This window comes from Mastigoproctus giganteus, chromosome 6 (assembly GCF_048544385.1).
Source record: "Mastigoproctus giganteus isolate SK-2022 chromosome 6, ASM4854438v1, whole genome shotgun sequence".
Lineage (NCBI taxonomy): Eukaryota > Metazoa > Arthropoda > Arachnida > Uropygi > Thelyphonidae > Mastigoproctus > Mastigoproctus giganteus.
In genome coordinates this window covers 156,788,244-156,814,170 of record NC_143580.1, presented here as the reverse complement: position 1 = coordinate 156,814,170, position 25,927 = coordinate 156,788,244, and the positions used below count along the sequence as shown (strand labels likewise).

General features: G+C 38.0%; 1 protein-coding gene across 1 annotated transcript in view; it reads left to right on the top strand.

Annotated features, from left to right (window-relative positions):
- Positions 1 to 25,927, top strand: part of Rab3-GAP (Rab3 GTPase activating protein) — a 606,356-nt gene that overhangs the window by 503,666 nt on the left and 76,763 nt on the right. Inside the window, exon 27 of the mRNA XM_090376553.1 lies at positions 14,831 to 14,866. Coding sequence (XP_090232679.1) covers positions 14,831 to 14,866 — 36 coding nt within the window. The remainder of the gene's footprint in view (positions 1 to 14,830; positions 14,867 to 25,927) is intronic.

Below are 25,927 nucleotides of genomic sequence, written 5' to 3'. Positions count from 1 at the left end.
CATGATTTTTCTCTTTTTTTTTTTTTTTTTTTTTTGTTATATGCTTGTCTGGTTTTAATATTCATTCTTCGAAAATATCATTTGTTATCCGTGCTTTTTTTTTATTAAAGTTGTAGTCAACTTCCAGTGATTTTGTGCCTCTAAAACATCTTGGGGGTTTTTTGATTTTCCAATGACTAAAAGGCTTAATTTTTCACTTCCTGTCATATTGGCTCCAACTAGTACAGTGATTATTTCTTTGCTTTGTTTTCCACCAACGATTTATCATCCTTAAAAGCAAGTGTTTTATTAGGTAAACATTTAAAGAATAAACCCATTTTGTCAGCATTAAAAACATCCTTGGTTTCATATTCTTCCAAAATCTTCTTTAAGGTGTTGTTCCTCCAACTGTTGCATTCTTTTTCATTTACTTCAACACCCACCACAAATAACCTTTTCCTCAATTCTGTGGCACGTCTTAAATTTATCTAACCACCGAGTGCTCACATTAAATTCTGTATGTCCAAGGGACTGCAAATTTCAGAGCTTGTTGCTTAATTATTGGACCTGATATTGATATATTCTTTCCACCTATTATCTGGATCCATTTTAGAACAGCTTTATTAACATCTTCGTATACACACAACTTAATTCTTTTGTGTCTGCTCCTCCTTCAATTGCATTTAAAATTGATTTTCAATATTTTAAAATCGTAGATAAACCGCTTGCAGGTATGCTATTTTTCTCTGAATATCTTTTTTCTTAAAACCCTGGTCAATATCATAAAGAATCTTGACATTATCATTAATGCCTAAACACTTTCTCTTCGACATTGTTTCCGCAATGGTAAAAATTACTCGGCTGGACAGGCTGCAACTCACTGATGATACGTACACTATGTAGCAACTGCAAACTTGAATGCACTGGCCATATAGTGAAATGTTAGTACCACTCAACTATCTCAAGCGATTTATATTGCTACCTACAAAGTTAACATTTCAATAGGGTGGTTACTGTTACTGCCCCATACTGCCAAGTCACTCGACCTTTTCATCGGGGCTGCCCACAGGGCTCCATACTAGGGCCACTACTGTGGAACCTTGTCCTGGATGGTTTCCTGGGCCTAGAATTTGATGGAATTGATACCCAAGCATATGCGGATGACCATGTCCTTATGCTCTCAGCAGATAACAGAGTGCAAGTGGAGAAACAACTGCAAATCAAGTTCTTCAAACATTACATAAATGGGCCAGTTTAAATGAATTGCGAATCTCTCCAACAAAAACATCCTCAATACTCTTAAAAGGCTCCCTCGAAATACGCAGGCTGCTGCAAATTAAGATACAGAATATAACAATAAACTTAGTAATGGAGCTAAAGCATCGCGGACTTATTCTTGACAAGAATCTATGTTTCACCCCACATGTAGGCGCCTCCATAGCCAGGTGGGAAGGAGCAGCAGTGCATAGCACACGCTTCTTGATTAGACCAGGGTTCGAGCCCGTCACCACCAAATACGGAGGATGCGGAAAGGTCAGGGAATGACCACCGCATATTCCCGGAGCAATATGGCCCTAGTTGCTAATGCTCCTAAAAACCAAATAACAACAACAACAATTCACCCCACAGCTTGTCTATATTCAAACAAAATAAAGAAGAACTCAGCACTCATTACCCAGAATAACTGGGGCCTAAAGAAGCAGACACTCTCACACTTCTATAAAGCCATATTCATCCCGGCCATCTCATATGCTGCAGGTGTCTGGTACAAAAAAAGCAACCACAGCAGTCAACAAGAAAAAACTAGAGACGATACAGCATTCCATCCTACTAGCTATTTCAAGGGCTTGTTGTACAGTAAGCTCTCATGTGCTCCAGGTCCTGGTGGGCTACCTCCCCCTAGACCTGGACATTGTCTGCTGTGACTTACTATACTACCTCTCAAAGGAAAGAACAGTGACCTGCATTGGCTTCACTACCAACCCAACCAGCAACACAGGAAATGAGAAGAAACGTGTCACAGCCTTCCTCGGACAAATCTGACAATCTAGATGGATGGATTCGACCAGGGGCACCGTAACTCGGAAATTCATACCAGATATTATGCAATTTTACCCAAGCCAACCACCCTGGTTCTCACTGGGCCTCTTAACTACATTTCTGCTCATGGGGCATGGTTCATTCAATGCAAAACTGTCTGTCTTCGGTATTGTAGTATCACCACTATGCCATTGTGATGAGGGAACAAACCTGGAAACATCTGATTTAACGACTGCCTGCTGTTCAAAGACCTTCGCTGCCACTCATCATGAGAATTCACTTCAACCCAAAAGACCGGGAGCACCTCATGCTGATAGAGGAGGATCACTACCAGGCTCTTTCACACTTTGCTTATTTCACCAGATTAAGGACCCTACTGCCACCACCCTGGAGTCTACTGCTCAATCCCAAATAAAGCAAAGGACACACATCTCCACAAATGAAGCATGAATACCTCTACTCAGACCAAACAGATACCAAACCAAGGACAACATGCCATACCTACAAGTTGACAGCTGGGTTCACTGCCTGTTCCAGGCATCCCACAGAGAGAAACTCATATGCCTAGACAGGATCACTGTCCCATGAACGACCACATCAATAACCTGAACCCAGCTGGTGTCTGAGCGGGGCCCACCTGACAAAAGGAAGCACCGCAGCCTGGTGCCATTTTGGCAATCCAAGTTGGGTGCTCTAACCCAACTCCCCCTTTTGATCCCATCCCCAGCTGGGGGAGGTGATGGCTTTCCTGTTTCCTCCCCTTGCTCCCCCTTCCCTACTCCCGGTGGGGCATGGGCATGCCCCACTGACATACCCAGGGTCTCCTTCCCTACTGACCTCATACTTCTGTCTTTTCCCCCCAGCCTTCAGGCTCCCCCCACTCTCTCTATACATCAGAGTGTATGCCTCACACAATTCAATATCTAAATTCCAAATTCAGTGTTCCAACTGGGTGGCCCTGGGTGCCAAGCGATTGTGACTGAGCGATTTCTCTTTGTGCTGTCTGCAACTTTTTGATAGGTGAATTCTGCATTCTCTTTTACGTTCCTCTCATTGAGAAATCCTTTTATTTAGTAGCCCTTGTATCAAAAGTACTGGTAGAGAGCAAAGAAGGAAAGTAACCTTTCTTTATTTTTCATATCTAATTGCGCTTGGTCACTCCAGGCACTGCTCCTGCCTCCCCGTGGCGGGGCCGGTAACCTTGGCAGAAAAGTTCATCTGCCAGGGGTTAAAAGGAGCCAAGATGGAACAAAATGTTTCCTTCTTTAGAACCGACAAGCAGTCGGCTAGACCCAGAACATGAGCATGACTCTTCACAAGCAAAGAGGTTAAAAACCATTTCCTCTGCGACCGAGTTTCCTGCATTTTTAATAATGCATTCATTATCAGAACAGCCTCTTAGTAAGTTATCCCCCTTTCTAATCCAAAAACACTTGGAAAGTATTGCAGGGTCTCCCAAGACAGTTAAGAGATTACAATCAGGGGACTTACTAGTAGAAACTCTCAACCGCAGACATTCTGAAAAACTCTTAAGTGACAAACTTTGCTAAAATTCCAGTAAAGGTAACTCCCCATGCAACCCTAAATACATTTAAGGGTGTTATATCTAGTTGAGACCTTTTGAATGTGACAGAAGAAGAAATTAAAGAAGAGCTAAAGGAACAAAACATGATTGCTGTCAAAAGAATTATGACTAAAAGGGACAAATATACTCACACCCACCAGAAATATTCTCACCTTTAACAGTCCAAATCTACCCTCATCAGTAAAAGCAGGTTATCTACATTGTCGCATTCATCCTTATATTCCTAATCTGTTGAGATGCTATAAACGCCAAAAGTATGGCCACTCTCAGACGGCATGCAGAGGGAACCGAGCTTGTCCCAACTGTGGATCTTCTGATCACAGTCAAAATGACTGTTCGGCAAAAGAAATGACTTGTGCTAATTGCAAGAATAACCATCCTGCTTACTCTAAAACATGTGAGAAGTGGAAAATGGAGAAAAAAATTGTAAAATATAATGTCGAAAACAAAGTTAGTTATCAGGAAGCAAGAAAATTAATTGCACCCAGTATACCTAACCATACCTATGCCAGTATTGCAAAAAAAAATCAAACAATAGCCACGCAAACTGATGTTACTGTTCCATCCAACATATCAATCTCCGACTGGGCTCGAGCTGTCCTTTCTCAGCAGCAGTCCAATATCCTGAAGCACTCAGACCAAGCAAGTAATACCCCTCTTACGATTCCAGCAAAATCTCCTCATTCGCCAGTGATTGCTACTACTCCAAATAATCCTAGTTCAACTTCAAAACAGATTATTCAGAACACTCGATGGATCCAGAGTACTCATCCAAACAGGAAGATCCGATTCTTGAAATATTTGTAGAAGAAGAAGATATGGACACAGGTCGCCCCACCTTTCCAAAAAGAGATAAACCAAAGCCAGAACATCACAAGACAGCCTCGTCAGGTACAGCTTCTTCTAAACTGAAATAATGCCTTATATTTTACAGTGGAATTGTAGAGGCTTTCGAGGCAACATCAACAACATTCAGTACTTAATTAGATGCTACTCTCCATTGGGTTTCTGTCTGCAGGAAACCTATTTAACTGCTCAAATTTCTGTTTCTATAAAAAAACTACTCAATCTATCGAAGAGATTGGAATACATCTGACTCTGCTCATAGTGGTGTAGCTATTTTGATTAACTCAAAGATCCCTGCTAGCCAAATCATTCTTCAAACCCAAATTGAAGCCGTTGTTGTTGTGCGCCTGATTATACTTGGTCGTCGACTTATGACCTATGCGACTTACGACCACAAAAAAAAAAAAAAAATTAATAATAAATCATAGTTACATATATCACAAAAATAGTAAAAAATCCATTATTTAAACAATATAACAATTGGTTAATTTTAAACTAAACTAATTATAACATTAGGTATGTCATAGTACACTGCAAAAATTCAAAATGAATGTTTATGCAATCTTCAGAATCAGTCACATTGGGATAATTAATTATAAGTACCTTCCTAATTGGCATGCCCTACCCCAACCCCCCTAAAACATGCTACCTAAGTTAAAAATAAATTTTATATGTACAGTATTGCCTGGCGATATTTGTAGGCTATAAATTGTTTATGCAATAAACTGACGTGGCGGTAAACTGCTAGCGATTAATTGCTGGCGATGAATTGCAAGCGATAAACTTTCCTAGACTCCTCTCTCACATACACTCAGTCACTTTCAAGCATCTGTTGCGTGTGGTGTATTAATTCAAATTCTACTGAAATACTGTACCCATAAAATGTTTAGTAAAAGGAAAATGCCTTCATCTACATATACGGCAGCTAAGAAGTCAAGGAAAACTATTGATTTAGAGTATAAAATGAAAATTATCCAGCAGTATGAAGGTGGAAAGAAATACGATAGCATGTGACTTGAAGTTATCACATTCCACGGTATCGACGATACTTAAGGACAAAGAAAGAATTTGGAAAGCTGTGAAAGGTTCTGCACTTATTAAGTCTACAATTTTAACCAAACAGCGACAGTGACCTATCCATGAAATGGAGAAATTGTTGTTTATATGGATGGAAGATTTAATACAAAAAAATACACACAGTGCAAGCGAAGGCTAGAAGTTTGTTTCAGAGTTTAAAATCACGCGCCAGAGACGATTACACACAAGATTTTCAGGCTAGTACTGGGTGGTTTAAGCGTTTTAAAAAAAGATTTGCTTTGCATAATGTACATATCACAGGAGAAGCAGGAAGTGCAGATGAAGATGGAGCCAAAAAATTCGTTGATAGTTTTGACTCTTTAATCAAAGAAGAAGTTTATCTACCGGAACAAATATTCAACATAGATGAAACCGGCTTGCAATGGAAACGTACATACACCAAGAAGCAAAAAGGATGCCAGGATTCAAAACTTTTAAGGATCGGCTAACTTTGTTGCTTGGTGGGAATGCCGTGGGTTTTAAGCTGAAGCCTTTTCTCATTTATCATTCAGAAAACCCTTGTGCATTTAAGCACATCAACAAGCACACACTGCCCATTTACTACCGTTCAAACCCTAAAGCTTGGATGACTCAAGCACTGTTCGAAGACTGGTTCATGAACTGCTTCATTCCCCAAGCTCGTGAATATTGTGCGGAGAGAGGTATCCCTTTCAAGATTTTATTGGTTATGGACAATGCCCGTGGCCACCCCCCTCATCTAGACGACCTTCATCATGATGTTAGAGTGGTTTTTATGCCACCTAACACAACCGCTCTTATTCAACCCATGGATCAGGGTGCTATTTCAGCATTCAAGGCTCACTATCTCAGAACGACATTCGCGCAAGCCATCAAAGCAATAGATTCTGATGCTGATTTATCTTTGTGAGACTTTTGGAAGCAGTATAACATTCTTCAGTGTGTGTCAAGAATATTTCGACCGCATGGGGATGTGTAACAAAGAATTGTATGTCGGGAATTTGGAAAAAGTGTCTAAAATGTTATGCAAATACTACATTTGAAGGATCTGAAAAAGGAGAGGAGCTGGAAGTGATTACAGAAAAAATAGCTAAACTTGCAAAAATCTTAAATTAGAATGTGAAATAGAAGACATAGAGGAATTATTAGATTGTGAGACTAAAGAACTTTCGGATGAAGAGTTGATTGAATTGGAAGCACAGAGAGTGGCGCAAGAAAAAGCGAGGGAGGAAGCAGAGAAAGAAGAAGAGGAGCCAGAAAAGAAATTCACTGCAAAGGGTTTATCTGATTCTTTTTCGCAACTGAATAAAGCTCTCGCCAGTTTCGAAGCAATGGACTCTAATGTCAAACGATTTACAAAGGTTGAACGTATCATTCAAGATGCTGTGTGTTGCTATCGTGAGATATATGAAGAAAAAAAGAAACAAACTGTTCAAACAAAGCTCAGCATGTTCCTCATCAAGAAAACATCTCCTACCTCAACCCAAGAACATGACCCTGATGACCCACAACCCAGTACAAGCAAAGATTAAAAATTGATTTTGTAAATTTCATTTGTATTAATTTTCACATTAATTTTAGATTGTATTTTTGTGTTTACAGTACATTATGTACAGTATTATTTTCACATTATGTACAATATAATTATAGATCGTAGTTTTGTATTTTTATAAACAGTATGAATAATAAACCCATTAAAATGTAGAGAACGTTTGAATTTAACCTCCTAGAAAGAGATAGCCTAGGCATAGAAACGAAGATATGTACAGTATCGCTAAGTAAAAGATAAAAACATTACTGTATTTAAAATGAAAAATAAAAGATGATAAAAAGATTAGAAAGGTTAAAAAACACTGTTAATAAATATATGGCCGGCATACGACCAGATCGACTTACGACCTGTCAGTCAGAACAGAAGTCAGTTGTAAGTCGACGACCAACTGTACTCAGATTGCGTTTACACTAGTCTCAGTCTATCTCCCACCAAACAATACCTACTCTTATAAAGATATCGAAGAACTTTTAATACAGCTACCCTCCCCAATTTGCGTGCTAGAGGATTTCAATGGCCACCACCCTTTATGGGGATCCTCTAAATTAGATAGACAGGGCCAACTGATTGAAACTCTACTAGATAAACAAAACCATACCATACCCACATACAGTTACCTACTGGACAGACTTCTGCAATTGACCTCTCGATTTGTTCTCCGATACTGTTTCCAGTCATTCAGTGGTCCGCTATGGATGATCCAGTGGGCAGTGACCACTTTCCAATTGTCTTTAACCTGCTCACTACAAAACCACCATTAGACCAACCCTGCAGGAAATGGAAATTTTCTAAAGCCAAATGGGCCAAATTTCAATCAGCAATCACTCTGGACAAAGAAACTATTCAGCTTCAGCCTATAGATAAAGTAACTGATTATATCACATCCCATCTTTTAGTTGCAGCGAAATACTCAATTCCATTATCAAACCCCCCAACCCGACGGCACTTCAACTACTGGTGGAACGAAGAGTGCACGAAAGCAAAGAAGGAAAAAAATAAAGCATTCAATTTATTCCATCGATTTCCAACAACAGCTGATTTAATTAGGCAGCTACAAGAAGCTAAGGCGCCTCCATAGCCAGGTGGGAAGGAGCAGCAGTGCGTAGCACACGCTTCTTGATTAGACCGGGGGTTCAAGCCCATCACCACCAAATACAGAGGATGCCGAAAGGTCAGGGAATGACCACTGCATATCCCGGAGCAATATGGCCTTAGTTGCTAATGCTCCTAAAAACCAAATAACAATAACAAACAAGAAGCTAAGGGCAAAAGCGCGGTTCATTCACAGGCAAGCCAAGAAAGATTCTTCAACTCAGTTTGCATGTACTATCAACAGAAATACCGACTCCAGATTAATATGGAAGAAAATTAGACAGGTTTCTTGGAAATTTCCAATCATCCCTTCCCCAATTCTTTCATACAATGGGCAAGAACTCTCTGGTCCTCTAGATATAGCTACTGCCTTGGGTAAAACCTTTGCCAAAGTCTCAGCTGCATCAAACTACGCTCCAAAATTCCAAAAAATTAAGACCACCGCCGAACAGAGGCCCATCAACTTTAGAACTCACTATCACTTCCGTATAATCAGCCTCTTGAATATTGTGAACTTTTACAAGCCATCAGAACAACACGAAATGGTGCAGCTGGGCCAGATGGCATATATTGTGTCATACTGCAGCATCTCGATGAGCAAAACGTACAAATGCTGCTAGTCTTCTTTAACCAGATCTTCCTGGAAAATATTTATCCAACCTCTTGGCACCATGCTACAATTTTGGCATTTTTGAAACCTGAAAAAAATCCCTCCAGTCCTAATAGTTACAGGCCAATCTCTCTGTCAAGTTGCCTTAGTAAAATTCTTGAAAAAATGATCCACAGTGGACTCACCTGGATCATTGAAACTCAACAACTACTGAGTAATTGTCAACATGGCTTTCCCAAAAATAGGTCCTCTCTAGATCTGATGATCAAGGCCGAATCTGAAATTCGCAATGCCTTTGTGAAAAACGAACACCTTGTCATGGTCTCCATTGATATAGAAAAGGCATTTGATACTACCTAGCGGTATGGCATTCTCAGTGACCTACATAATCTTGGTCTACGAGGTAACCTGCCTATATTTATTAGGAACTTCCTCCAGAGCTGATCTTTCCAGGTTCGATACCAAAACTCCTTTTCTTCTACATTCTTGCAGGAAGGAGTACCACAGGGGTCGGTATTGAGCGCAACCCTATTTGCCCTTAGAATTGATTCCATTTCAAAAGAACTTCCAAATTCTGTAGATGTACTGTAGAAGCCTATCTTTATGCCGACGATCTCTCCATTTCTTGCCATTCTCAGAGCATGAGATCTATTGAACGGCAATTGCAAATGTCCCTCAATAAAATTCAAAAATAGGCTGAGTTCGATGGATATCGACTTTCCCATCAGAAAGCAGTTGCGATCCACTTTTGCAATCAACGTAAATTACATATAGACCCTGAACTTCGGATATCAAAATCCACCATCCCGATTGCCAACAATATTAGATTCTTGGGATTGATATTGGACACCAAACTTATTTGAGCACATTAAAGTAATACGTACTACCTGTCTGAAAAAGCTGAACATGCTAAGAGCTCTATCTGCCCAGTCTTGGGGAGCAGATCGTACAACTTTGCTGCTCTTATATAGAGCACTGATTAGATCTCGTCTGGATTACGGTGCCCGAAAGAGTGTATTGCGCTGGCTCGATCCTGTGCAACACAATGCACTGAGGACTGCTTTTGGTGCTTATAGGACATCTCCCACCTATAGTCTATATATTGAAGCCCATGAGCCCCCTCTGTACTTCCCCAGAAAAATGTTACTACTTAAATATGCAGTCAGAATACGAAACTGTTCTCCGCACCCCATTCAACCATATCTCTTTAATCCACCATTTCACAATCTCTATAAAAATAAACCAAATAAAATACGACCAGCAGGCCTATGGCTCCTTGAAATAGCACAAAATTGGAATGTTCCTCTCCACAGTAGGCAGCAGAGAAAGAATTATTCTCACCCACCATGGATTCCTTTTCCTCAACCGGCCTGCGATAATTATTTTCTCCAATGGGGAAACAATCATCTACCGACTCTGAATTTGCAACAACTCCGTGCTAGCCATATTCAAAACTATTTTGACTTCTTACTGATATATACTGATGGTTCCAAATTTCATTCAACTGTTGGAGCAGCAGCAGTGTTTCCCTCTGCTATCATATCAGCCTCTCTTCCACCTGAGTACAGCAGCTTTTCAGCAGAATTTATATGCATTACAATTAGCTCTAGAAAATTTGACTCTTCACCCATCTGCAAAATATTTAGTTTACACCGACTCTCTCAGCTCAATTAGAGCAATGCAGAATCTCTCTCATAAGGATCACCCTGTTTTAAATCAAATCAAGAATTTGCTGTTGAAAATTGAAGATCGTCAGCAACGAGTGAACTTTTGCTGGATTCCAGCACATTCAGGCATTAAAAGGAATGAGCTGGCTGATATTTCTGCTAAAAATCCGTCAACGTTAGACTTAACCTCTGTCTTTATTCCAGTTTCTGATTATAATATTATAATTCAAACAGCATACCATGCACAATGGACAAAGCTATGGCATAAACAAACAAATAACAAACTTTTCCAGTTGAAACAGGACCCAAAATTTTGGCACTCATGCATTCAGACAGTTCGCGAGAAGTGGTACTTGCACGAATTAGAATAGGACATACTCACTTAACTCACCTTCATCTACTCACAGGAGAGGATCCTCCTCATTGTTCACAACTCTGAGCATCTAACAGTCAAACATATTTTGATTGATTGTCCACATTATCGACTACATCGAACTTCAATATTTCACTCTCTGGCTAATCTCCGAGAATGGATAACATTAAATGATATCATTGGTAAAAATGCCAATAGTAATGAACTTTTCTGTTATTTGAAACAAATAGGAATGTATGAACGACTATGATTAGTTTCTGACATGAAATGACATTGAACTGTCTTCACATTAATTATTTATTTATTTTTATTTTTTCAACATTCCTATGAATAGGTGCAATATAGCCACAGCAGCTTGTGCGCCATTAAACACCCATACCACACACACTCCAACTGGGTATCATTTCGGCTTCTAACTTCATTAGCATCTTACCCCATAAATTGCGTTTGCTTCTTTTTTTTTTCTTTTTTTTTTTTAACATAGGTCCAGGTCCTAGCTACTGAAATCTCTTAGGTCGCAGGACCTGCCAGAATACTTATCTAAAAATACTGGTGTACCTAGTCTGCCTCCACAAGGCTTAGTGCAGGCAACATTGGGCCTCAGCAAGGGTCCAGCAGCTAAATGGCCAGATGAACAACAATACATGACACTACACCCAACAATATCCATATACTTTTAAATCTCTATCCTTTACAGCATACCGTAACACACAACAATGTAGACTATGCGGATGTGGGGAAAACGCCTGATGCTGTTATACCCTAAATGCCGTACACCACCTACTCAGTGACGTTCGCTTGTCAATTCAACAGTATCATATGACATTTCCTATCAATCACTTTGAAGAAATATGATTTTGTGAATTCCTTTTATTCTGATTTCATTCATATATACACAAAAGAAAATTTATGGTTAATATGTATGGTGTATATTACTTTTCAAAAAAAAAAAAAAAAAAATGAGCATATAACCTATGTGATTGATGACAAATCATTCTAAAAAGGCAAAATTTAAAAAATTTCACAAAAACCATCTACTGGAAATCCAGTTAAATGAGAACAGACATATACAAAAACTATCATATAATGATTGACGGGAAGGTCACGTGGTACAGTTGAGGTCAGAAGTGAATGTCACTCAGTAGGCATTACTAAAAACTGACTAACGAAGCATTCTATGTACTGCTGCTGCACGCAGACTGATAGACACTTATATCAGTTTGGGTACAGGTATCACCTCTGCAATAGACTTAACAATATGTTCTCCATCAATTTATCCTAGTATAGAATGGTTCGTATTAAATGATCCTTATAACAGTGATCATTTTCCAATAGTATGTTCCATACAGACACAGTCGACTCTTACAGAAGGAACCAGAACAGTATGGAATTTTAAAAAAGCTAATTGGAGTAAATATATGCAATTAATCAAACTGGATAAGCAATTAATAGAAACCCTGCCAATAGATGATGCTGTCTTATATATCAACGATCAACTATTAGAAGCTTCCAAAGCTACAATGCCTAAAATAAGTAAGGCAAGGCAGGCACGGTACAACTCTTGGTGGAATGCAGAATGTGCAACAGCAAAAACGAAACAAAATCGTGCATGGAATAGATTCCGAAAATATCCAACTACCCTCAATTTGATTGCATATAAAAAAGCCAAAGCTGAAGCGAGGAGAATTCAGAAAAAAGCAAAGAAAAATTCTTGGGTCGTGTTTGCTTCCACACTTACTAGGAACTCGAGTCCTGGTTTAGTATGGAAAAAAATTCGGATTTTAAGTGGAAAATATCCAAGCACACAATCTCCAATCTTCCATTGGAAAGGGCAGGACGTTTTTGCAATAGAGCAGCTATCAGAAATTCTGGCTGACTCTTTCGCTTCCATATCAGCAGTTACAAGCTACAACACTGACTTTCAAAAATATAAAGAGCAAGCTGAACGGAGTAAGTTGAATTTCTCTACAAAGACATCTCATCCCTATAATCTATCATTTCTAAAAGAGGAATTACTTACAACCATTAAAAAATTGCCTAATAGCGCACCAGGTCTCGATGGCATTTATTATACTATGATCCAACACCTAAACTCTGATTGTCTGGAAATCCTGCATCTTATTTTCCAGGCTGCTGCTCATTCCAATAGAAGCAGTGCAAGAATCACTTTCTTCTCTGCCAGTGGCTACTGTTAATCTATTAGTCCTTGTATCCCCCCAATCTAGCAGTTTTCTATAAAAGAGAGCTGTTTCATACATGTTATAAATATCTCGTTGATCATATTTTTTAAAAATATCAAAAATTCTTTGATGCTGTTGTTCCACTGATTCTTTGTCAAGCTTAGTTGTTTCTCCCTGTCTGATTTGTGTTGAATCAATTGGTGGTACTGCCTAAAGTGATGCAACCAACCATTGCTATACATAAAATCTCTGATTCCTGTCTGTTCTCACATTAATTTTGCATGCTGCTTATTTACTTCTTCAGTTACCATTCCATTTCTTGTATTAACCTGTCCAATCCAAATAATTAACGCATCCTCCAGCTTTTCATGTTTTTTTTTTCCCTTAAACTGCTTCACTGATTCACTTTTCTGATTCAGCCATTTCTTTTGTTCACTAAGAATGTCTCCAACACAGTGCTGACTTATTGGTTTACCCCATACAGCAGAAAAATAGTCTGCAGTCATCTGCTGGGTGTTATCAGGGTATTTTTATTTGTAACTGCACACCTTTCTTTTCACTTTCATGCAGAACTGCCCTCTTACTCATTTTGAGGTCACTACTCTTGAATTAACTTTAATGAAAATAAAAAAGTTACCTTCCAAACTTGATATTTAATAGTAATAATACCAAAATACATTCAACAATAATGTAAAAAAAAATAACTGTTTAAAGCTGTAATGAATGCAGGAAGGCACTTGAAGCACAAAAGTAAAACATTCTTTTTTATTAGAACCCTGTGTTCTCACAGTATGAGAAAAGCACGAGGAATACTTAAAAATGTGAAAATGGTGCGAAACTGAGTGGTAAAGGAATTCCCCGAGTCCACTTTCTTATTTACAGGGCCAACGATTATTTTCATGATGGTTTGAAAAATATCACTTGGTGACTATATCACATAAATAAAAAGATGAGGCAGACTAGTATGCAGGTTTGGTGTTAAATCAGTTTCATTTGCAATGATACATTTAGCAATTAACAGATATGGCAACTTACAGGGGCCGCATTTTACTGAGGGATTCCCCTATTAATATTAATGGAGAAGATCAGTTAACAAGTATTCATTGGCACTTTACAGGGGGTGGCACTAGATCAAGGTTTGATTGTATATATTTAAAATTGAAATAAATAAAATCTGTATTTTGCTGTATGCTTAAATACCTTTCAAAGAAATTCTAAAGATGGGCTAAGTAGCAGGAAACTTGATTTAAGTTAAGTTACTGTGAATGGAGCATAGTCAAAATGCTCTTTAAATAAATTGACACCTGCCTTCATTCACGTAATTTTTTGCTTGTAAGTAAAATCACCAATACAGTATATTATTTCTGGCAGTGATATTCACCATTTCCCACAGTTCCTTTTACTATTTTCAGGGTTGAAGAAGACAGTTACTTGCAGCAAAGGAACACTAACCTTTACTACTGGCAATTTTTATAGAAGTTATTTAAAAAATACCTGCTCCATTGTAATTATAATTTTGTAATATCATAAAAAAAGCATTACAGAATTTCAAATGTAACACCAAAAATAATACAGTATTTAAAACTGTATTATGGAAATTTTCATAGTTTTCATGTAAAAACAAAGAAAAGAATAGATATATTATCATTAAATTTTGTAATTAAAGATCATGCACATTCATGACAGCATAATAGCAAGCCAGTTATAACTTAGCATGTTCATTTTTATTACTCTAAATATTAAAATGCATTTAAATAATAGCTGGAAAGTGGTATTATTTGAATTATGGACAAATATTATGTGATTGAAATTTTAAAATTTTTGCTAATGTATTATATTCTTATTTGTAGGTCGGAAAGACACCTAAAGAAAGACTCTGTAGGAAGGTTAGTGAAATTCAGTAATTAAATAATGTAATAAAAAATCATTTTTTTTATTGTTGATCATAATGATAGTTATTCTTTGTTTTTAAAAATGGCAGATGTACTAACTTATTATCCTGAGCATTATTTGGAATAATGTAGCTTTAAAAAAGCAAAGTTTTGTCTTTTTTTTTTAATTAACAGAAATTATGGAAAAGTTTTTTCCAAGAAAAAATTGTCATGTTTGCATTTCATTCTCCCAAATCACTTCCATTGTTAACCAAATAGCTTCAGTGAAAGCAACAGAACAGTTCTTTAACAAGATTGGATTACATTCATAGAACGTAATCACTTATTACGTGATTGACTATTTCAGGTAATTAAATCTTTAATTTACATCAGAAACCTTCAGTCATTGTAAAGAATTACATGAATGAGTTCAAACAGTTACTGTTATTATACAACTGCATCTTGAAAGTATATTTCAGTTATTGTGCAGCCTAGTTAAATGTTACCAACAACAACTTCAGCCCTATCACCAGGGCAGTAGGCACTGTAATTCTAATTCTGGGCGATTCTTTGTTAAAGAAAATACAGAATATATTCAAATAGGTCTGGGATGCTAAAGTTAATAATATTACAGAACAATTATCTTTTAAAAGTAAAAAAGGTGATATCGTTGTACATGCAATTACAAATATATTAAACATTGAGAATCTGTGGTTTTACTTCATAGTTATGATATTATGTTGAGAAAGAGTCAGGTTAATATGAAAGTGTCTGGAATAATACTTGTACATGGTAAGAGGCAATTTGTGACCCAGGTCTTGCACAATCCTGGAAAGATTGTGCAGGCTCATGAGGTAGAATTTTTCTTAGCTTTACCTGCATTTAGCATTACTGTGGACTATTGGGTCATGAAATTATAATGAGAGACTACAGGATGGTTGTTTAGAGTAACTACGTGAATATTCAATTGAAAATTTTCTGAAAAAGCACTGCTCAAATCTATCAATTCTTATGCTCTAGCAATAGCCTGACCTCTTGTGTCTTTACCCAATAGGAAGTATTTCCTTGCAGGTTTCTCTTGAAATGTGAGAAAAGCAAGTTAGGCAATCAAGTTGAAACTACAGAGAGATGAGGAAGAATCTTGCAATCAGTGTTCAAGATCTGATGTAGTGTGTGCAGCATGTAAGCACATGTTGTAATACAACGGCATTCTTTAGTCGGGCCAGAATGACCTAATATATTACTGCTTCAAATTGTCACACCATGCAGAGTGAAATCTATCAAAATGACTCCCTGTACTTCCCAAAACATAGTTGCCATCATGTTTTCTGCACTTTACATAGCCTTGAACTTTACATAGGTTTAGCTGGGAAGGAAATTAGTTTACTTCTATACATTGGGTTCCACCTTAGCTTTAGGATAATATTGAAATAGTCTTCTTGCTCATCACATCCCATAATTCCTTGATGGTTCAATGTATCATCAGAGGTTGGTGTCTGGTGTAACCAGGTATTCTTTCTAGTGTTTAACAGTCACTTGGTAAGGAACCATACATACATTTATAAAATACACTGATTTAATTTCCACACAAATGGTGCCATGCAACAGTCCTGGCTCTCACTGGCTTCATAAAAATTTTATAAAAGGTGATAATGCTTGCTTTAAATGCCTTGATACACAATCTGCTAAGTCCATTGCACTGTGGCTTTTGGAAAGGTAGGTCATCATTAAATTTTAATGATGTTTAATGAATGATTTTAAAGAGCAGAAACTAACTTACACAATGCCTTTATTATAAAAGAAAATAAAATTTGGTCATGGTCTGTTTTGATATTGAAAGAGGCATTTGCTAAGGCCTCTTTCATTAGCAAATGAAAGAGCATTGTATTGTGGATTATTTCCTGCTCCGCATTATTTTCGAGATGAGAGGACATCTCCCTAAGTTTGTGCTGAACAGTGTTCCTTTCAAGTCTGGATACATGCTAGTGCTGTTATTGCTGCTTCACCATTATAAAGAGGATTAAATGCCCAAGTTTGACTTACATGGACACTTAGTATTTTTCAATGGGAGGTAATTAGGTTGCTATGCTTCTTGTCAGTCCATTACTTATTTTTATGAAGAACAATTATGACTTATGACTTGACTATATTTTTAGTATTTATGTTCTTAATATCCTGAAAGCTAGTATTAAGTCGAGCAAAAAAAAAATTGAAGTGCAGGATTTGCTTGTGTGATGGTCATGCAATTTAATTCTGACAGTGTCTCATATTCTAATGAAGACCAGGGGTCTGATATTTAAATTAACAACATTGAGAATACTTTGTTTTCAGTAGAGGTGGTAAATTACCAATTATTGATATGTCAAAAAGTCTTACCTAGAATAACATTTGAGTAGGTGTTTCTTCTGAACTAAAGTTATCTGCAGTCTTCCACTTTGTGATGGTAGAAGAAAGGTCCATGAGATCATGTAAGTCAATCTTTTGACCTTTCTGCTCTTTGCAATGGTAAAGTAGCTGTGACAGCAGTCCCTGAAGTGGTAGGAACATATCACAGAAACATCTGATTCCTATCTGTATATGGCCCCAGGTGCCAAGCGATTGTGACTGAGAAAATTCTCTGTGCTTAAAGAGTGATTTTCCAAAAAGTGATATTATTGTTCTTTTACGTTCCTGTCCTTAAAACAATTTATTTATTCAGTAACAGCTCTTGTTAAAAAAAAAAAGTACTTTACAGAGTAGGAAAGGAAAATCACCTTTCTTTATTTCTTATATATTTATTACTAACACCTACTACTTCTCGCTTGGTCACACCAGGCACTGCTCCTGCCTCCCTGTGGCAGGGCCAGAAATCTTGGCAGAACAGTTAATCTACCAAGGGCCAAAAGGAGCAATTATGGAACACAGTAAGTTTCCTCCACTAGAGCCGACAAGCTCTCAGCCAGACATAGAAAATGAACATGACATGTCTCAACCCAAGAGGTTTAAGACCAACTCCTCAAACATAGATTTTTCCTGCATTTCTCATAATGCACTCACTTACAGATCAGCCTCTCACCAAATTGTCTCCATTTCTTATTCAGAAACACCTCGAAAGTCTTGCAGGATCTCCTAAAACAGTCAAGCGATTGCAATCAGGAGACCTACTAATAGAAACAATCAGCAGGAAACATTCGGAGCAGCTACTAAAAGTTACAAATTTTGCTGGAATTTCAGTAAAAGTTTCTCCCCATGGTACCCTAAACACATCTAAGGATGTTATATCCAGCTGGGACCTATTGAATGTCTCAGAGGAGGAGATATGTCAAGAACTTCAGGAGCAAAATGTAATTGCAGTAAAAAGAATCATGATTAAAAAGGACAGCACACTGGCACCTACAAGGAATATTATACTCACTTTTAATACCCCAAACCTACCTTCTTCCAAAAAAGCAGGTTATCTTCTTTGCCGAATTAGACCCTACATCCCTAATCCATTGAGATGCTATAAGTGCCAAAAGTATGGCCACTCTCAAATGACATGTAGAGGAAACCCAGTCTGTCCCAACTGTGGGTCCACCGATCATACTCAAAATGATTGTTCAACAACAGAAATGAGCTGTCCTAACTGTAAAGGCAACCATCTCGCCTATTCTAGGACATGTGACAGGTGGAAAACTGAAAAGAAAATTGTGAAGTATAAAATTGAAAATAAAGTAAGCTTTCAAGAGGCGAGAAAATTAATTGCTCCCAGTATTACTAAACGTACATATGCCAGTGTCGCACAAAAATATCAATCAGTGACCACCCAGACTGATGTTACAGTCCCTTCAAACAACTCGATCTCTGACTGGGCATGAACTGTTCTCTCCCAGCAACAGTCCAATATCCCTAAACAGCTGAACCAGGCAAGCAATACTGCTCTTCAATACCAGCGAAATCTCTTTTTCCTCCTCCAATGAATGCTGCTGCATCAAATGATCGAGGTTCAAACATAAAAATGAATATTCAACGCACATCCATGGATACAATTGACTCATCCAGACAGGAAGACCCAGTCTTAGAAATACATGTGGAAGAAGATATGGACACCGGTTGTCCCTTCTTCAAAAAAGACAAACCGAAACCTGAACGCCATAAACCAGTCACATCAAAAAAACAGTCAGATACAGCTTCTTTTCCTAAACACCAATAATGCCTTATATTCTTCAATGGAATTGTAGAGGATTTCGTAACAACTTTAACGATATTCAAGACTTAATTAACCACTACTCTCCAGTTGGTTTCTGTATACAAGAAACCTATTTAACTTCCCAAATTTCTGCCAGCATAAAGAACTATTCTATCTATTGACAATATCATAATATTTCAACTGCCACTCGTGGGGATGTGGCCATCTTGGTCAGTTCAAAGACCCCAACCAAGCAAATTATTTTGAAAACTGAAATTGAAGTCATTGCTGTACATTTGATAACCCAAATTGAGCTAACATTAGTATCAATTTATCTCCCACCAAGTCATACCTTCTCTTACCAAGATCTTGAAAACCTGCTAATACAGCTACCTTCCCCTGTCTGTCTCCTGGGAGATTTCACTGGCCACCACCCCTTATGGGGGCCGACTGATTGAAACCTTCGTAGATAAGCAAAACCTTACCATTCTTAATACCGGTGCACCTACTCACATACAATTACCAACTGGACAAACTTCTGCAATCGATCTCTCGATATGCTCCCCGATTCTGTATCCAATCATGGAATGGTCTGTTATGGACGATCCCATGGGCAGTGATCATTTTCCAATTATTTGTGATTTGCTCACTGCACAACCGCCAATAGCCAAACCCTGCAAGAAATGGAAGTTCTCTCGAGCCAACTGGGTCAAATATCAGTCAGCTGTCAATCCGGATTAGAAATTTATAAGAACACAGTCAATAGATGAAGCCACAGATTATATTACTTCACAACTACTATCTGCAGCTAACTGTTCAATTCCATTGTCGAATACCCAGTTCCGATGGCACATTAACTATTGGTGGAATGAAGAATGCACAAAAGCAAAGAAGTTAAAAAGTAAAGCATGGAATTTATTTTGTAAATCTCCAACCACAGCTAATCTTATCAACTACAAGAAATTAAGGGCAAAAGCACGTCTCATTCAGAGGCAAACCAAGAAGAATTCTTGGATCCGGTTTGCAACTACCATAAATAGAAACTAACTCCAGGTTAATATGGAAGAAAATTAGGCAGATTTCTGGCAAATTTCCAACCACCCCTTCGCCAATTCTTTCGTGGAATGGGCAAGAACTCTCTGCTCCTGAAGACATAGCAAATGCCTTGGCCAAAACCTTTGTCGAAGTTTCTTCGGCATCAAATTATTCTCCGGATTTCCAGAAAATAAAGACCACGACTGAACAACATGCCATCAACTTTCGAACCTCAGTTTCCCTTCCATATAACCAGCCTCTTAAATATTCTGAACTTCTACATGCCATTAAAACAACACGGAACCGTGCTACTGGGCCAGATGGAATATCTTATATCATGTTACAAAAGCTCGGTGACAAAAATTTGTAAATTCTGCTGGTCTGCTATAACCAAATATTTCTGGAAAACATTTATCCCAGCTCTTGGCATCATGCAGCAGTTCTTGCCTTTTTTGAAACCTGGAAAAGATCCTACCAGTCCGTACAGTTACAGACCAATTTCCCTCTCCAGTTGCCTCAGTAAATTACTTGAAAAAATTATCCATAATCGACTTGTTTGGATCATCGAAACAGAACACTTAATGGCGCCTCCGTAACCAGGTGGGCAGGAGCAGCAGTGCGTAGCACACACTTCTTGATTAGACCGGGGTTCGAGCCCATGACCACCAAATACGGAGGATGTGGAAAGGTCAGGGAATGACCACCGCATATCCCCGGAGCAATATGGCCTTAGTTGCTAATGCTCCTAAAAAACCAATTAAAAACAACAACAGAACACCTAATGAGTAATCATCAACATGGGTTTTGTAAGAACATGTCCTCCTTAGATCTCATGATCAAAGCTGGGTCTGCAATTCGTTAATGCTTTTGTAAAAAATGAACATCTTGTTATGGTTTCCATAGACATAGAGAAGGCATTTGATACTACCTGGCGTCGTGGCATTCTCAGTGACCTTTATGCTCTTGGTTTACAAGGCAACCTGCCTATATTCATTAGGAACTTTCTTCAGAATCGTTCATTCCAAGTTCGATATCACAACTCACTTTCTGCGACATTTTCACAGGAAGAAGGAGTGCCACAAGGATCTGTACTGATTGCAACCATTTTCGCACTTAGAATCGATTCCATCACAAAAGAACTTCCAAATAATGTTCAGGCCTACCTTTACTGATGATCTCTCTATTTCTTGCCATTCTCAGAACATGAGATCCATTGAACGGCAACTGCAGATATCCCTGAATAAAGTCCAAAGGTGGGCAAGGTTAAATGGCTATCGTCTATCACAGCAGAAGACTGTTGCAATCCACTTTTGTAATCAACAGAAAATGCATACAGATCCTGAACTTCATATATCAAACTTTACCATTCCAGTGACTAACAACATCAGATTCTTAGGATAAATCCTTGACAGGAAACTAAATTTCCTTGAGCACATTAAATTTGTACGTATTTCCTGCCTCAAAAAACTAAACATACTAAGAGCTTTATCTGTCTTGTCTTGGGGAGCAGACCGTACATCTTTGCTGCTCTTATATAGACCACTGATCAGATCCTGATTGGATTATGGTGCTCCACTCTATGATTCTGCCCGTAAGACTACACTACGATGGCTAGATCCTATACAGCATAATGCATTGCAGATTGCACTTGGCGCTTTCAGGACCTCTCCTATTCATAGTTTATATATTGAAGCTAATTAACCACCTCTTTAACTCTGCAGAAAAATGCTGCTTCTTAAGTATGCAGCCCGAATACAAAGTTGCTGGCAGCATCCTGTTGAGCCATACCTCTTTAATCCACCACTGCAAAATCTCTATAGAAACAAACCCACTAAAATAAGACCAGCAGGCTTACGCCTAATTGAAATAACACAGAGTTGGAATGTTCCTATTTTCAACAGGCAACAAGTAATGAATTACTCTTAACCACCTTGGACTTCCCCTCTGCAATTAACCTGCGATACTTATCTTCACAAGTGGGGAAAGAATCGCCTACCAATAATCAATTGTGAAACAACTCCATGCGAGCCATATTCAAAAATATGCTGATTTTTTACTGATGGCTCCAAATCACATTCAGCGGTAGGAGCAGTGGTAGTATTTCCTTCTTCAGTCATTTCGGCTGCTCTTCCAGCTCAGTATAGCAGCTTCTCAGCAGAACTCCATGCAATAAAATTAGCCTTAGAAAATCTGAATCACTACCCATCTGTAAAATACATAGTATACACAGACTTGCTCAGCTCAATTACAGCAATGCAAAATTCCTCCTACAAGGTTCACCCTGTGTTAGATCAAATCAGAAGTCTCCTATTGCAAATTGAAGAATGTCATCAATCAGTAACCTTTTGCTGGATCTCAGCACATTCAGGGATAAAGGGGAACGAACTCGCTGACAAAACTGCTAAAAATCCATCAACTTTTGATTTAACCTCCATGTTCCAGCCTCTGACTACAATCACATCATAAAAACAGCATGTCTCGTGCAGTGGAAAGATCTATGGCACTCCCAAACCAATAATAAACTATCAATTGAAACAGCACCCAAAGCTTTGGCACTCTAGCACCAAAACAGTGCGAAGAGAAGAAGTGGTACTTGCACGGCACAAATAGGACATACGTATCTCACTTACCTCCATCTACTCACTGGAAAGAAACCTCCTGTGTCCACACTGTTTAGCACATTTATCAGTGAAACATATTCTAATTGGCTGTCCACAGTATCAACAAGACAGAACATCCGTCATGTCTTTCCTGACAAATCTGCGAGAACCGATGACATTAAAGCATAAAGCATATTATTGGCTAGGAAGTAAATATCAATGAATTTTTCTCTTTCCTGAAAAAACTGGACTTTTTCATAAATTCTGAAAGATCACTGTAACAAAAATCAAGTCATTACAACTGAATTTTGTTTTTAGCAGTTGACTATGAATAGGCGCACTATAGCCCCAGAAGCTTATGCGGCATTAAACCTCCTTAACTAACACACACACACACACAATCTGTATATAATTTCCAACTGCAAATAAACAGATAATTAGAACTCACACAGGTTAAAAATGCTTCATTTCTCTTTTAACATAGTAACTTCAATTCCAACTCTCAGAAGAAAGGCAAAAACATGTTTATTTTTTCATTATGTTTGGCAGTAATAAAATGGCAAAAGCAACCCTCCCAATGCTAGTCAATGAAATTTTCACCTATGTGTTCACATTAAAAGTAATGTGTGCATGCATATTATTGAATTATTGAAAGGAAAAATTGTGTAAGTAATTTAGCAAATATTTGTATTCAAAACAAAAGTCATATCTATGATGCATGTGCCCATGCATCATAGATATCTGATATGGGCACATGCATCATTAGATATGATGCATGTGCCCATACAACGTACTGGCAGGTCAATAAGGTGACTAAAGGAGGTACAAGATGAGAAAAATTTAGAGGTTATGATACAAGTAGAAATGAAATTTTTCTTATAGTGTAAGGAGGTGGCCATGGAGATCCACAGAAGAGCAACTAGACTGTGTGAGAGTGGTGCTAAGGGTTGTCCACATGAGGAATGTCTTAAAGATACAGGCTGTAATTTTTGGAAGCTGGACACATCAGTGGCACCTTGATTGAGATGTTTAAGGCCCTTAAAGAAATAAGCAGAATGAACGAGGAAGGTATAAAAAGCATTGATAAGTGAAATTAGGACAAGGTATCATAAATATAAAATTTCAGGAAGAAAAAATTGAAAAGTAGTTCACACCTTTGGTCAGCTTATTGTTAATCATTGGAATAAGTTGACTTCCTACTTATGATTAACTCCTGCTTCAGCTGCCTTCCAACTCTCTACCTCAACTACTTCCCACAGTAGTTGAGGTAGAGATCCAGAAGACGTTCAAGACAAAATTGAATGGTTAGTATTTAGCAGTGTGAGAATTTTGATTGATTCAGGGTGTTTTTACCTCCTTCGTTTTGGGATGATGTGGAACAAGTTCACTTTGTTGCATCATTTCACCAGATTAATACTTATACTGACATCTTTTCATATCTTGAGTACTGCATACAGGTTTGGAAACCTCATTTTAGGAAAGCTGGGAATCTCTTGGAATGGGTGCAGAGAAGAGCAAGAAGATTAGTGAAGGGTACAAAAGGATGCTCATGCTGAGGGAAATCATTCTGCTTTCTGAGACTACACACAAAAGGGGACATAAATTAAAATTGAAGAAGAGTTGAAAGGTAGAGATGCAAAATTTGTCTTTAGCCAGCAGGTAATTGATGTTGGAACAGACTTCCATTTGTTGTTGTAGAGTTGGGTATTTTTAATAAATCAAAGGAAGATCCCCACCCCCCACCCATTTTGGCTGATGCTATTATAAGCTTGCTTTCTTGTATTATTTGCCATTACTAATACTAATATCAGCACTGTTTCTTTTCACTGCATATATTGATATAACGGATTTTATAAAATACAATTATTGATTAATACATAAAAAAAATTTGCATTCATTTATATTTCTTTATGTGCTTTATACTTGGGAGTTAGTGAGCTCAAGACACATCCTTTCTGTTTGAAAGAACTTATCCTTTACAAAATAACTGATCCTAATTCATTTCAAATAGCCTTGGTTAAGTTTGTGCCTAATAACACATCTTCCTCTTTCTTTCTTTTTTTTTTTTTTTTTTATGAAAACCCCAAACACAAGAGGTATTAGAACCTATAGTACTTAGTGCCATGCTTGGGTTTGAGATTGAGAAGATGAAAGAAGATATTTGTTGACATTGGACTTGAACTTCTGTAGACTGTAATTTCCAGGAAATACGTGTGAAGGAAGGTTGTACCAGAAAACGGCAGTTGAATGAATAAACAAGGAAGATGAAAAGTTGGTTCTGTGAGTTTGAAGTTGGACTGTTTTGAAAGAGAGAGCAGGAATCATAGAAGCCAAATCAGAAGAACATGCCTGTTGAAATATCTGTAAAAAAAGCATGCAGCAGAAACAGTACGTCTATGAAACAGGGAGTGGAGAGACTCTGTTAGAGATGAGTCATCAATTAACCTAACTGCTCTCTTCTGAATGGAATCTAGAAGCCTGAGAGGGGAATAATATTCCTGGTAGGGTGGATTTGCGATTTGTACAGAGTGAATATATGTTTGGAAGAAAAGTAATGCCGAGAAAAAGAGAAAACCAAATTTTTTAGAAGCAGAGAAAGCAATATTTGTAACGTGCTTGTGCCAAGAGAGATTAGAAGTAAGAGTAATCCCCAAAAGAGATATAGCATCTTGCCTAGAAATCAGAGTATCACCAAAGATAAACATAGCAGCTGAAGAATCCTTTTTGCGAAATATATGGCAGGACTAAGTTTTAGAAGGATTGAAATCAAGTTGTCTTTGCCCCACTGTAGAATTACCTGGAGATTGGCATTTAAGGAATTGATAGTGGATATTTGAGAAGTTGAGGCTGATTGAGCAGGACAAGGTTTTTCAAACTGTAAAGTGGAATGCAATGTGCTATCATTGGCAAAACTTTGGATAGGATTTCCAGTCAGTGGAAAAGGTCATTAATGTACAAGAGGAAAAGAGTGGGGAAAGAAAAAGAAAAGAACCTTGGGGGACACCAGCATTAGTGGAGAAGTTAGAAGGCAGAGAGCCATCTACCATCATTCTCAGTGAGCGAGAAGACTGGATAACCAATTACAAAAAACAGTTGGCAAACCATAAGATGGAAGCTTGTTTAGAAGACCTTTATGCCAAACATGATCGAAAGCTTTTGAGATGTCAAGAGCAACTGCTTGTGTTTCACTGAACGTTTCCATTGAATTTGTCCATAAATGGGTAACGTAAGCCAGAATATCACCAGTGGATTGACACTGATGGAATCCATACTGGCGATCGTTGATCAGACAGA